General features: G+C 36.9%; 1 protein-coding gene across 1 annotated transcript in view; it reads right to left on the bottom strand.

Moving 5' to 3' along the window:
* Positions 1 to 13,629, bottom strand: part of si:dkey-11f4.7 (piezo-type mechanosensitive ion channel component 2) — an 82,095-nt gene that overhangs the window by 11,076 nt on the left and 57,390 nt on the right. The window contains exons 39-44 of the mRNA XM_053624742.1: positions 12,989 to 13,177; positions 8,907 to 9,111; positions 4,266 to 4,398; positions 2,241 to 2,388; positions 1,935 to 2,149; positions 769 to 927 (exon numbers count right to left, since the gene is read on the bottom strand). Of these exons, the coding sequence (XP_053480717.1) occupies positions 769 to 927; positions 1,935 to 2,149; positions 2,241 to 2,388; positions 4,266 to 4,398; positions 8,907 to 9,111; positions 12,989 to 13,177 (1,049 nt within the window). The remainder of the gene's footprint in view (positions 1 to 768; positions 928 to 1,934; positions 2,150 to 2,240; positions 2,389 to 4,265; positions 4,399 to 8,906; positions 9,112 to 12,988; positions 13,178 to 13,629) is intronic.

Genomic DNA, 13,629 nt, shown 5'->3' with positions numbered 1-13,629 from the left:
AGATAGGACGATGCAAGTGCAGGATGAACAGTTGTTTATTTGAAAGAGAGACAGGCAGACAAATCCAAAACGTGATCCAAAACGTAATCCACAAACATGCAAGAGGTCAGGCGATTGGCAAACAGGTATACACGGGGCAAGGCAGGAATCTAGGTCGTGGTCACGGAAAACAGGGTCGATAAACAAAACAAGAAACGAACTATGACGAGGGACTGGAAGCGGATAATCCAGCGCGAACTAACTTTAAACATGGAACGTGACTATGACTACTATATGAATTAAACTAATTCTAAACATGGACCGTGACTACGATACGAACTTAAACGAACTTAAACGAACTTAAACTAACTCTAAAATAATCTTCCGCCTTGTGTGCTGGGAGGCGTGCGGTATATATGCGGACATAATCAGCGTCTAAACTGCTAGCAGCTGAGAGCAATACAGACCCATGTGAAATCCCAGCCAATGACAGAACAGGGAGGAGACATGACAGAAACATAAACAAAACACACGTGTCCAGATGTCACTACGGTCAACAACGGAAAAGCAGGTGCTCGCGCATTCGCGCTTAGAGCACGCTGCTTCATGGGGGAATCGTGACATTAAGTAAACCAATACAATATTATGAACTTTATGAACATGTCAGACATCATTTGAAATATTAAATAATCAATTATATGTTTTTTTGAGTAAAAAACTGACTACAACTTTCCAACAAACATTCAAATAATCTGTGATAGCCTGTAACTGAGAGTGAAAAGCACTAACCCCTGGAAGAGAAAGAGGTTGAGGTAGTTGTAGTTCTTTGTGAGGAAATTGCCCAGGACTCGATTTGGGTAGCCACATTTGATCTGATATGCAGACAATCCAAAGTAGATGCACTTCACAAAGTACCATAGCTGTGCAACATGATTTTTGTTAAACCTCCTGCAACAAGAGACAGTTGCTTTAGCAACTTAGACACACTCAAATATTCTAGTCATAAATACTCACTTACATATTTAAAGACCAGCAACAAAGCCCAGAGTTAAAGACAATTCTAAGAGCACTTTTAGGAATATAAGTTTATTTAACCATTTATTTAACAATTTGGATTGGGTCAAATTAAGCCATTTAAAAATTTAAGTAGAACAATAAAATGCATTTTTCTAACAAACTTTTTTGTTTGGTGCAATGTATCTATTGCTCATGAAAAACAAGTTCTAAAATTCATAACAATAAGAAATTAAAGAAGAAAAGACTTAGTCAAAATAAAGAAATAATAAAAAAAATTAACCATTGTCTGATTTTAGTCCCTATTGTCACACAATGCAGGGTGAGACAGTTGCAAGTGCAGTTAAAGCTTTATTTAAAGAGAGAGACAGGCAGACAAATCCAAAATGTGATGCAAAGTCGAAATCCAAAGACAGGCACTGGTCAGGCGATCAGCAAATGGCAATAAACAGGGATAATTCACAATACGAAAAACAAGAGAACACAGGAACAATGAACAGGCGGCAAATACAGAAGAACACTTTGCAACGTAAAATAGAAACACGAGGGTATAAATAGACAAACTAATCAGAAGGAGTAACATGGAACAGCTGATGACACATAAGGGAAACAACCAATCAGAAGACAAGGACAGAGACAGAACCTAAACCAAAACAAAGACGTTGACAACGTGGATGCGCTGGGGGATATCTGTGACACCTATCATAAAACCTATGCGTTTTATTTGAATGAAAATATTACTATAAAATCAAATTAGAGCATATGTGACATTTACTTGTGAAAAAATACATGAGGGTTAATGTAAGAATTAAAGATTAAATCTAAATTGTAAACTTTCCCTCAGACAGCTGCTACAGAAGGCCAGTCATGATCACAGTGTAGAACAGTGTATTTTTAGTGTTTATCACAAATTTGTGACCAAGCTTTGAGGAATTGCTGACCTCTCAGTGACCCCAGGCAGTATGAAGAACATCCAGAAGTGTATTCCAAAAACTAAAACCACCTGAAACACACACTTCCCTAGCAAGGTTTTCCTCAGGTAGAGAGCCCGGTCAACAACCATAGTGGCAAACTGGATGAGAAGCATGACAAGGAAAGCCTCAGGTACTTGGTCTTCTGACAAGGATTCGGTGATGTCAGCTGCTGCTGTATGTTTCTGTTTAAAAAAACAGAAGAATGAGTGCATACTATATCAAATAAATGAAAATGTAAAAGAATATTGATACATTGAAAATAGACAGTCTTACCCCAAAAGCCCAATAGCCGAAGATAATAATGATAAAGTTTACAACATCGATCAAGAACATCAGCGCATATACATCACACACAGGGCTGTACTCGGGATGGATGATGTCATAGAAAAACTGCCTGATGGGTAAGTACACATGTAGTGCACTAGAAGAATGGAAAGAGAAAGCTTGTTGGACTACTGAAGGCTATTGTAACCTATGTGGCCTTTTAAATAAAAGAAAAGCAAGACATCTACAGTTGTACTAATACATTTACATACCCATTGCAGAATCATCAAAATGTTAATAATTAAAAATAAATAAATAAGAGGGATCATAAAAATAGCATTTTGTTGTTTATTTAGTACTGCCCTGAAGAAGCTAAAACAGAAAGTTTACATACCCTTGATTCTTAATACTGTGAGTCATTACCTGGATGATCAGCGACAGTTTTTTTACTTTGTGATAGTTGTTCTTGAGTCCTTTGTTTGTCCTGAGCAGGTAAACTGTCCACTGTTCTTCAGAAAAATCCTCCAGGTCCTGCACATTCTATGCTTTTCCAGCATATTCTGCATATTTGACCCCTTTCCAACAGTGGCTATATGATGTTGAGATCCATCTTTTCACACTGAGGACAATTGAGGGACTCATACACAACTATTACATAACATGCAAACGTTCACTGATGCTCAAGAAAGTGACATGATACATTAAGAGCCAGGGGGTGTAAACTTTTGAAGAGCATTATCTTTGTAAATTGTTATTTTGTCTTCTAGGAAAAATGTAAATATCTTATGTAGCTTCTGAAGGGCAGTATTAAATGAAAATTAAACTAAATAAATAGCTTTAAACAAAATAATTATTTACACCAATCATCCTGTTCAAAAGTTTACACCCCCTGGCATTTAATTTATCATGTTGCTTTTTTGAGCATCAGTGAATGTTTGCACCTTATATAATAATTGTGTACGAGTCCCTCACTTGTCCTCAGTGTGAAAAGATCGATCTCAACATCATATATTCACTGTTGGAAAGGGGTCAAATATGCAGAAGATGCTGGAAAAGCAAAGGATGTGCAGGACTTAGAGGATTTTTCTGAAGAACAGTGGGCAGTTGAACTGTTCAGGACAAACAAGGGACTCATGAACAACTATCACAAAACATAAATTCAGACATTAGTGTGTTCAATAATTTTGAATGGGTTCATTTGTGTAAATAATTAACAAAACAAAATATTGGAACATACTGCCTCTTCAATATTACAACAGCAAGGCAAAGGTTTTAACAAACAAAATAATTGGCCAAAAAGTATTCATACATATATTATATATATACAGTAGATACACTATATGGCCAAAGGTTTGTGGACACCTGACAATCACACCCATATGTGCTTGTTGAACAACACATTCCAGATTTAGTCCCCCCTTTGCTGCTATAATAAATTCCACTCTTCTGGGAAGGCCACTGGGGTTCTTTTACTCCTACCTTGGGAGATTTTGTCTTCATGGAGCTTGCTTTGTGCCCAGGGGCATTGTCATTCTGGAATATGTTTGGGCCCCTAAGTTCCAGTGAAGGGAAATCTTAATGTTACAGCATACAAAGATATTCTGTACAAATGCGTACTGCGAAATTTGTGGCAACAGTTTGGGAAAGACCCACATATGGGTTTGATGGTCAGGTGTCATTCTTTTGCCTAAAATATTTTTCTTAAATACAAAAGCCTTGTTCACACAGACTTGTGGATGTCATTTAGAACACACTAGGACTTATATCTACAAAAATTAACCAACTGCACAAAAGCTGTAAGTAATGTAGATAATAATATATCTAGACTAATATTTGCAATGACGGACTATCCCTACTATGAAATAGTTTATTTAAAAATTAGATTTTAATGATATGATCTGAACATAAACCTTTATATACTTCCAGAAAGATTTGGTGTTAGGTACACTTTCATTACCTCATGGAGAGTGCCGAGATGAAAAAGCATTTATTCATTTAGAGTATTTACACCAAGTAATGCTATACTTTACTCACACTTCTATGATAGCAGCTTTAGCTTCCAGCATTCTCTCTCTGACCAGCTTTTTGATCTGCTCTTTCCTGGATAAAGGCACTCTGGAGTGGCGTTTCTTCTTTTTTGGGTGATTTTCCTTCAACTGCCTACCATCTGTTGAAAATATACTAACAAATATTAGTATGGTTCAAGTATGTACAGTATGTAGCATATACTGAATAATAAGCAGACAAAGACAACCCCCTAGATAAGTTTATCACAGTATGTACAGGGGTGGGATATTTGTGTTTATAATGCTTAGTAGTTATGTTAAATGATTATATACAGTCGGTGACAAATCCAGATAAAACACATCAAATCCACAAAACAAACAAACAAACAAACAAACAAACAAACAAACAAAAAAAAACAGTATAAACCATGTCTTAGTTGGGCTTTGAGCCCTTGAGCTCACAACACAGCTCCAGTGTACCTTGTTATATATTCTACAAGTCTCTGCAACTGTAATGGAGGCATGAATACTTCTAAAAGATTTTCCATCAGTTGGTGTTTGATGATGATATTGGAGTATGCTGTCTAACATGTTAGTCCCAAATCATGTTCTCCTGCATTGAAATCTGGTCACTCTGAAGACCATAGCATGTGATTTACATTATTTTCATCCTCATGAAACCATTCAGTAAGCCCTCATGCCTGCAAATGGGGGCATTGTCATCTTGGAATAGACCTCTTCCATCAGGATAGAAATGTTTCAGCACAGGCATGTGGTCAAAGATGATCAGTCAGAATAACTTTTCATTTGCAGATGCAAAGCTGTTTTTTCCTTTAATTTGCCATGTATTCAGAAAGTACTTATACTAGTTCAAATCCTTATTTTATTAGGTTACAGACCGTAAATGGGTTAGATAGTTTTCTTTGCAATAATCTGCAAAAAAAACCCCAAACAAATAAAAAAAAAAACCCTGAAATATTACACTGAGACAAGTTGTCATGTCAACACCGGCAACAAACTCCAACTCACAAGATACATCACAGCCTACAAATATGGCTGCTCAGGACCTCACTCCCCAGCACACCATCTCACTGAGGCATTCAAGCTCACCTGAATTCATATCATGCACACCTGTTTCCTATCATGCACACAGTATATAAACAGACTCCAAACACACACACACAATGTGAAGCATTGCTTACTGTATATTTACCTGACATGCCAAGGCTTTGTTCTTTTGTTTGATTTGTTCATTGTCTCCTGGTTTACCAATTCTAGTTTTGCCTTGTATACTCTGTTTGCTGTCTGCTGACTGTAGACCAGTGAACAAATCCAAAACGTGAACCAGAGGCAGGGTCAAAAATCAGGATGACCCTCCCTCTGCTTCACATTTTGGATTTGTTCACCTGTCTGCTTTCAATATAACAACTGCATCCACCTCTCCTGCCTGACACAGGTATTCAGACCCTTTGCTTCAACAACTGAAATTGACTTTAGGTGCATCCTTTTTTTTATCGTCCTTTATTATTTTAACCAGCTGATTGGACATGATAAGCCAAAATGCAAATCTGGGGTAAGGTACTTAAAATTCTGGTCATTGTGTAGGTCCCAACAAACACAGCAGCCTTCCTAAAGCAGACAGTTCAGACTTCCTGTATAAAGGACAAACATCTCTGCAGCAATTCATGAATCAAACCTTTATGGTAGAGTGGCCAGGCAGAAACCACTTGTCAGTAAGACAAATGATGGTTTGCTTGGAGTTTGCCAAAATAAACATGATTCTATGGTGTGATGAAACCAAGAATTAACTCTTTGGCCGGAATGGCAAAGGCATTAATTGAGAGGAATACAAGGCATTGCTCATCACCTGCCCAATTCCATCCCTATGATGAAGTACTGTGGTGGTAGCATTATACTGTCAGGATGTTTATCAGAAGCAGGGACTGAGAGGATTTTTACAATTGATGGAAAAGTGAATATATTAATGTACAGCAATTTCATTGAGGAAAATCTGCTCAAAATCACTCAGGACCTCAGACTGTTCTTCTAACACGACAATGACCAAAATGTCTTTTAGTGATCTGGCCAGGGCACATACTGGAATCCCACTGAATATCTATGGAGAGACTATAAATAGCAGCATCATAATGCTTTCCATTCCAACTGACAGTGCTTGAGTGACTCTGCCGAAGATCCTGAATGCTGGTATGCCACACTTATAGCATCATATAATCTACGGTAACTCTTGGGTTAATGTATAGTAATGAACCAATGTCTACCATATTATAAACATGATATAGAACATTGTATATTTTCACACCTATATATGCACAGGGAATATTAGGTGTAAAAATAAAGATTTGTTTCTTTGGCAGAAAATATCAACCAGTGTACCTGATGCCAAATCCAATCCAGGCATGTGCGTGACTGCATACTCCATATAGTTTGGAATCATCTGATCATTACCCAATCGCTAGAGAAGAACCTTAAAGGAAAAATTTTCTCTGGCCTGGATGTCAATAATTATAATATTATAATATAATTATATATGCACCAGTGGGAACTCAACTCCATCTAAAGACACAGATGCAGCAGCCCTTAGTCCTTTCATCTGTCAAGCTTTCTTACTTCCTCATCTATACAGTCTGCTCAACCACAAAGAGTCCCAAATCTTCAACTTCCATGCAAATGCTGCTGTCCTTGATCAACACAAGAACTAAAAACAAATTTTTATAGCTGCATTGTATTCTGGAAGTTGGAATCCAACTTTTCTTTCCACTAGGTCTACACTGGATTTCTCATGAATCTGATGTTGAATGTCACTGGAAAATGGTCAGTGGGAAAAGAAGCTCTTGCTCTTTTCTTTTTCAGAGCACAACCTGGCTTTTATCCATTATGTATGAGATTTTCATTTTCTCCTGTTAAACACCATTGTGTTTACAGTGCTGTGAAAAAAGTATTTGCCCCATGCTGATTTATCTGTTTTTGTGTATCTCATACTAAATAGTTTTAGATCTTCAAACGAAATACAACATAAAACAAAGGCAACCTTTGTAAACACACAATACAGTTATTTATTTATTTATTTTATTAAAGTGAAAAAAGTTGTCTAAAAACCCATGTGAAAAAATTAATGACCCCTTAAACTTAAAATCTGGTTGTGCCACCTTTAGCAGCAATAACTGCAACCAATGTTTCTGATAACTGGAGATCAGTCTTTTACATACTTCTAGGACTAGGACTTACTCCTATGCTTTGGATTATTGTCTAGCTGCATAATCCAGTTATGCTTGAGTTTCAACTTACGGACTGAAGACCAGACATTCTCCATTAGGATTTTCTGGTAGAGAGCAGAATTCATGTTTCCATCAATTATTGCAAGTTGCCCAGGCCCTGAAGCAGCAAATCATCACACCATCATACTGCCACCACCATGAAGGTATGATATTCTTTTTGTGGAATTCTGTGTTTGGTTTACGCCAGATGTAACGGAACCCCTGTCTTCCAAACAGTTCCATGTTCGACTCATCAGTCCATAAAACATTCTCCCAAAAGGTTTGAGGATCATCAAGGTGTGTTTTGGCAAAATTCAGATGAGCCTTAATGTTCTTCTTGGTTAGCTGTGACTCTTCCATGGATGCTGTTTTTGCCCAGTGTCTTTCTGATAGTGGAGTCATGAACAGTGACCTTTATTGATGCAAGAGAGGCCTGTAGTACCTTTGATGTTGTCCTTGGCTCTTTTGTGACTTGCTGGATGAGTCATTGCTGTGCTCTTGGAGGAATTTTGGAAGGTCAGGCACTTCTAGGAAGGTTCACTACTGTGCAGAGTTTTTTTTTTTTCCATTTGGAGATAATGGCTCTCACTGTGGTCCTTTGGAGTCCCAAAGCCTTTGAAATAGCTTTGTAACCCTTCACAATCTGATGTATTTCAATCACCTTCATCACCATTTCTGGAATTTCTTTTAGTTTTGGCACAGTGTCTTACTGTAAAACCTTTTAACTTCATGCTGCTGAAAAAGTTTTATTGAAGTGTTCATTTGATTGACCACGGTTTGCAGTAATCAGGTCTGGTTGTGTCTAGTCCAGCTGAACCCCATTATGAATGAGTTCCACAGATTTGGGTTATTAGTAACTACAGGGGCAAATACATTTTCACACAGGTCCAGTTGGTATTAGATAACATTTTTGCTTCAATAAATAACAACATTATAATTTAAAAACTGTATTTTGTGTTTGCTCAGGTTGCATTTGTTTTATGTTAGATTTTGTTTTAATTTCTGAAACAATTTAGTACGAGATATACACAAAAACAGAAGAAATCAGGCCAGTACTTTTTCACAGTACTGTACATTGTGTAAACACAAGTGTTCTACTAATTTCCCCCAGGTACATCATTACTACACACAACCGCATTTCACTGGAATAACAAATACACAGCACCAACCAACATATTAGCACCCGAATCGCTAAACACAACACAAATATATTTTTTAATATAAACATATTATATGTCTTTCAGGGTGGACTTTTATTTTACATGTTGCAGCCAGCAGTGATAGTAACTCATAATAATAATGATAATAATAATAATAATAATAATAATAATAATAATAATATTAATACTCACACTTGCAATAACATGTTTAATATTATACATACAATCACGCACCATGGCTTTCTGAGTTGTCTTTTCCTTTTTGTCTGAAAAAGAACTTAGCAGTGGAGGTCTGAAGAGGAAAGAAACGAAGTCGTCTTTTCATATCTCCTTTTTCTTCTCTTGTTCCTCCACTTAGCCTGTTTTTTTCGGCTTTCCTTTTCAGCTTCTTAAAGAAATCAGGCATCTCCACCTCTTTGTTATCCCAGAGGCCATGACACTGCAACAAGACACCACACAAACAAGCATAACATATTCCTGTTGGTCTCTAACATCACTTTTTGGAATGCTCATGCTTTTTAATTCATGATACATACCCAACATGACATTGTAATCTGAAAGGCTTGAACTTTAAATTCTTTTGTTTATGCTTAACTTGTTTTTGACCATTTTTGGTTCATTGGAAAGGTTAGATCCACTAAGACTAAATTAATGTCACCAGGGTTTTAGAATGATCTAATCACAGAATTATCTACAGACATAACAATTTTTCCAATAGATTGTAACCAAGATATGTAAATTGTACATCTGCAAAGGTTTCATAAAAGAGTCAGAAGGAAGGGTTTTGGAATTATCTATATTAAAAATGACAATGTGAGTTAGGAAAGTGCAATTTATTTGGAAATAGAGATCTCATGGTAGCAGTGTCAAAATATTGCCCAATAGTCACACTGGTTACACTACCAGTCAAAAGTTTGGGCAAACTAGATTAGATATTTTTCGTTGTCTTAAAGAAATTTTTGTTGTGTCAACACTGGAATTGGCATTTGACTCCAGTTCCCAGACTGCTTTGCAGCCTAAAAACACGGACTACAACAACCAAGCCTTTTCTCAATATGCGTTCTTATGCGATCTTGCATCTTTGTGTACTCGTTCTATGACATCATCAACAGCCGAAATTCAATACTCAAGAATGCAAGTATAAGGGGATGCATGAATTTACCCAGATATGCTCTTGATCTCGAAGATGGATTGGATGCAGACTTGAGTGCACCGAACCCAAGGCCCAGTAATCATTGTAGCAAAACAATATCAGATGAAGGAAGCCTGGCCCATAAGTAACTTTTAACGCCATCTACAAAGAATGATTTTGCTATATGGCTGAGATTAGATATATATGATTATATTGCCTGTGATTGTTTGCCTGATTGCTGATTACACTCACTTGTACTCCATCACACACAGACACTCTGCTCAAGTGACGTATTGCTCAATATACAACAGTTACATTAGCACCAGGCCACTAATTTGATTGGTTAAGCGGCGTTCCAAGAGTGCCTATATTTCCTATAACTGCACTGGGACATTTCACTGTATATATCATTCCACTTGTCTGTGTTTGCGATGTAAAATTCCACTGCCTAGTTCAAAATGGTTAGTGCAGTAGTGTTAACGAAACCATCAGAGGACATGGCAAACAATACTTTTTAGAAATATAACTTTTGGCTTAAAATTTCAAAGCTAATCAGATGTAGATGAAAAGTAAGAAGGGACTCCGTTTTACCTGAAACACCTTAAATGGGAATGTACAAATCAGTGTGAGCTAGCTATCCAGCATGTTATAAAGTGAGAGTGGCTTCTTCGGGATCTATTTCTGCTAGAGAAAAAAATAAACAGAACATTTGGCCATATTGTGTACAAAATGTCACTTACTTATGCAAGGCTGTGATTATCTATGGCTCTCACCATGTGGACTTTTGTATCATTAGTGTATCATTAGCTGACATGCCAAGTCTTGACCTTTGAGTATGATAATCTGGTTTCTTGACCTTGTTCAGTGTTCTGGTTTTGGATTTTTGGATTTGCCTAATTTTGTCTGTTTGCTGAGCTCCTGACACACTGCCTGTTTTTGACCTTGGCATGGTCTGAAGTTTTGGATTGGTTGCTAGTCTTTATAATAAAGCATTTCAAATGCAATTACAAGCATCTCCGCTGGCTCACAATTTTAATAAAGGTTTATGGTTGAAATTAGCTACTGAGACAAATAAAAATACTTACATTCATATATTATACATTTATTATATACATCATGTGCAAAAATAAGTATGCCCCATGGAAATTGTTGGCTTTTTTTGACATATTTGGACAAGCAAAAATTTGATCATCTTTGAAACAGTGCCTATTAATATAGTTGATATACTTGAACCAAACCACAATGAAAATTAGCCTTTTCAGTCATTTCTTCAACCAATATATTAATAGATGTGATATTCTTCTGTGGAAAAATAAGTTTACTCTTGGCCTCAGAAGCTAGTGCTGCCCCCTTTAGTAGAAATAATTTCTTGTAGGCATTTTGCATAATTGTCCAGCAGGCTTGCTGGAATTTTTTGACCATGCAATATTCTTTCATTTGCAAGATGTCTGAGGGTTTTCTTGCATGTGCTGCCCGTTTCAAATCCCCCCACAACATTTCAATGGGATCCAAATCTGGGCTTTGACTAGGCCATTCCATAACCCTCCATTTCTGTTTTTTGAGCCATTCCTTGGTGGATTTGCTAGTGTGCTTAGGATCATTATCCTGTTGAAGGTCCACTTTCAGTTCAACTTAAACTTTTGGACAGATGGTCTCACACTATCTTCATGCACTCTTTGATATGATGCAGAATTCATAGTTGAATCAATGAATACAAGTTGTCCAGTCCTTGAGGAAGTGAAACAACCACACACTATAACATTACCACCACTGTGCTTCACAGTTGGTATGAGCTGCTTCTCCTGAAAGGCTCTTTGGTCTGTGCCAAATATGTCTGTTGTTAGTGTGGCCAAACAACTCTATCTTTGATTCGTCTATCCAGAGCACATTATTCCAAAAGGCCTAGTCTTTTCCTATATGCCTCACATGCAGGTCAAATTTGTGAAGCATGAACTTCGACCCCAACAGCTGCAAGACTTACTAGCAGATCCTGTGATGAAACTTTGGGTTTATTGGAGAATTCTTTTTGCATCAGACGGTCTGCTCTTGGGCTGAATTTGCTGGGACAACCAGTCTTGGACAATTTGGCAGTCATTTAAAATCTTCGCCATTTGTAGATTATTTTCCTTACAGTGGAATGATGTATTTCAAATAATTTGGAGATCTTTTTAAATCCCTTCCCAGACTCACAGGTATCCACAACCTTTTATTTGAAGAACTACATCACTCTTTAGATCGTGTCATGATGACACCCCACTCCTCAATAGCAAAGGGAACACCAGACACTAGATATGAGAGAGGTATAAATAAGACAGGTGCCACCTGCACTCCCTAAGCAGGTTCTAATCACGGGCACCCAATCTTGAACACCTGATTCCAATTTTATGGATTTCAAGGTGTGATAAATGTAGGGGTGTACTTACTTTTTCCATGTGACTGATCTGATTTTTTATTAATTTAAATCGTGAAAATTACTACAAAATGTCAATTTATGTGCCATTTGATAGAGTGTATCACATTCATTAATAGGCACTGTTTCAAAGAGGATCACATATTTTCTTGTCCAAATATGTCAACAAAAACAAAATCCATGGGGTGTACTTATTTTTCACATGACTGTACATAATAACTATACATTTATTTTTTTATCAAAATGTATTTCAATAGATTTTCTTAGAATAAAATAGATTTCCCTAAATAGGTAGTCTTCATTTAGAACTTAGTAGAATTGGCTCTGTATATTTGATGACTTCTACCAAATATACCAAGTTTTCTAGGTGGTTCCCTCTTAAAGCTGGTTGAGAAGATGCCAAGAACATACAAAGATACTGCTGAGAATTTTACATATAAAATAGTTTGGAATTATTTCAAGCTTTCCTTTGTCACTACATAATTCCATGTGATGTTTTATAGTGTTATTGTCATCGTTATTATTCTACAATTCTGTGAGCAGGTTTGTCAGAACATTTGCCTGGTAGTGTAAAATTAAGTAGCCCGTCAATGGAATGTTTTACTCTTTTGGCTGATGTTTTGAAGAAAAAAAGAAAAAAAGAAGAAAAAAAAAGGTATGTCTATTCCTGTGCATAAGTGATAAATAATTAGCTAAAAAAAAAACAACAATATTTTAGTTGTGTCATCTAGACACTAATTTGTATGTGAGCAATATGTACATTTCCTGCACCACCTTGAGGATGGAACGATGGAAGAAAAGAGCAAGTAGCTGAATAAGATCGAACAGAACATATCCATCTTTCTTTTCCACTCCTATGATGTTTGGCAGAGCAAATGGCCGCTCAGCATTAATGCCGCGATATGCAGAGGTAGTCCAAGGAAAGAAACCGAACTGGAAGAAGTACTTCACTACCACTGTAAGCTGAGAGAAAGAAATGAAGAGACATCGAGAGGGTTTAACACTGCTACAGAACAAGCCATAGAGACTGTTGGCTCAGCTCATACAAACTAATCCCAAAAATGCTTTAGAACAATAGAAAACAATAAGACTAGGCGTACTTTGTCAGACTATCATAGATGGCACAGCTTTTTCAACACACATTCTAAGGCAGTGGTCACCAACCCTCTTCCTTGAGATCTACCTTCCTGTAGGTTTCATCTCCAATCAAAATCTAACACACCTGTTTTAGGTGATCAAGAAGTTTTTAAGGCAATAATTAGATGGTCAGTTGGGCACAAATATGGTTGGAGCTAAAGTCTTCAGGGTGCTAGATATCCAAGAACAGGGTTGGTGACCAATGATCTAAGGGTACAGGATATAAGACACTACATAAGGGCATCGACAATTCACTGCTCTGCATAATTTCAAATTTT

This window comes from Ictalurus furcatus, chromosome 5 (assembly GCF_023375685.1).
Source record: "Ictalurus furcatus strain D&B chromosome 5, Billie_1.0, whole genome shotgun sequence".
Taxonomy (NCBI): Eukaryota; Metazoa; Chordata; class Actinopteri; order Siluriformes; family Ictaluridae; genus Ictalurus; species Ictalurus furcatus.
This window is presented reverse-complemented; position numbering and strand designations above follow the sequence as displayed.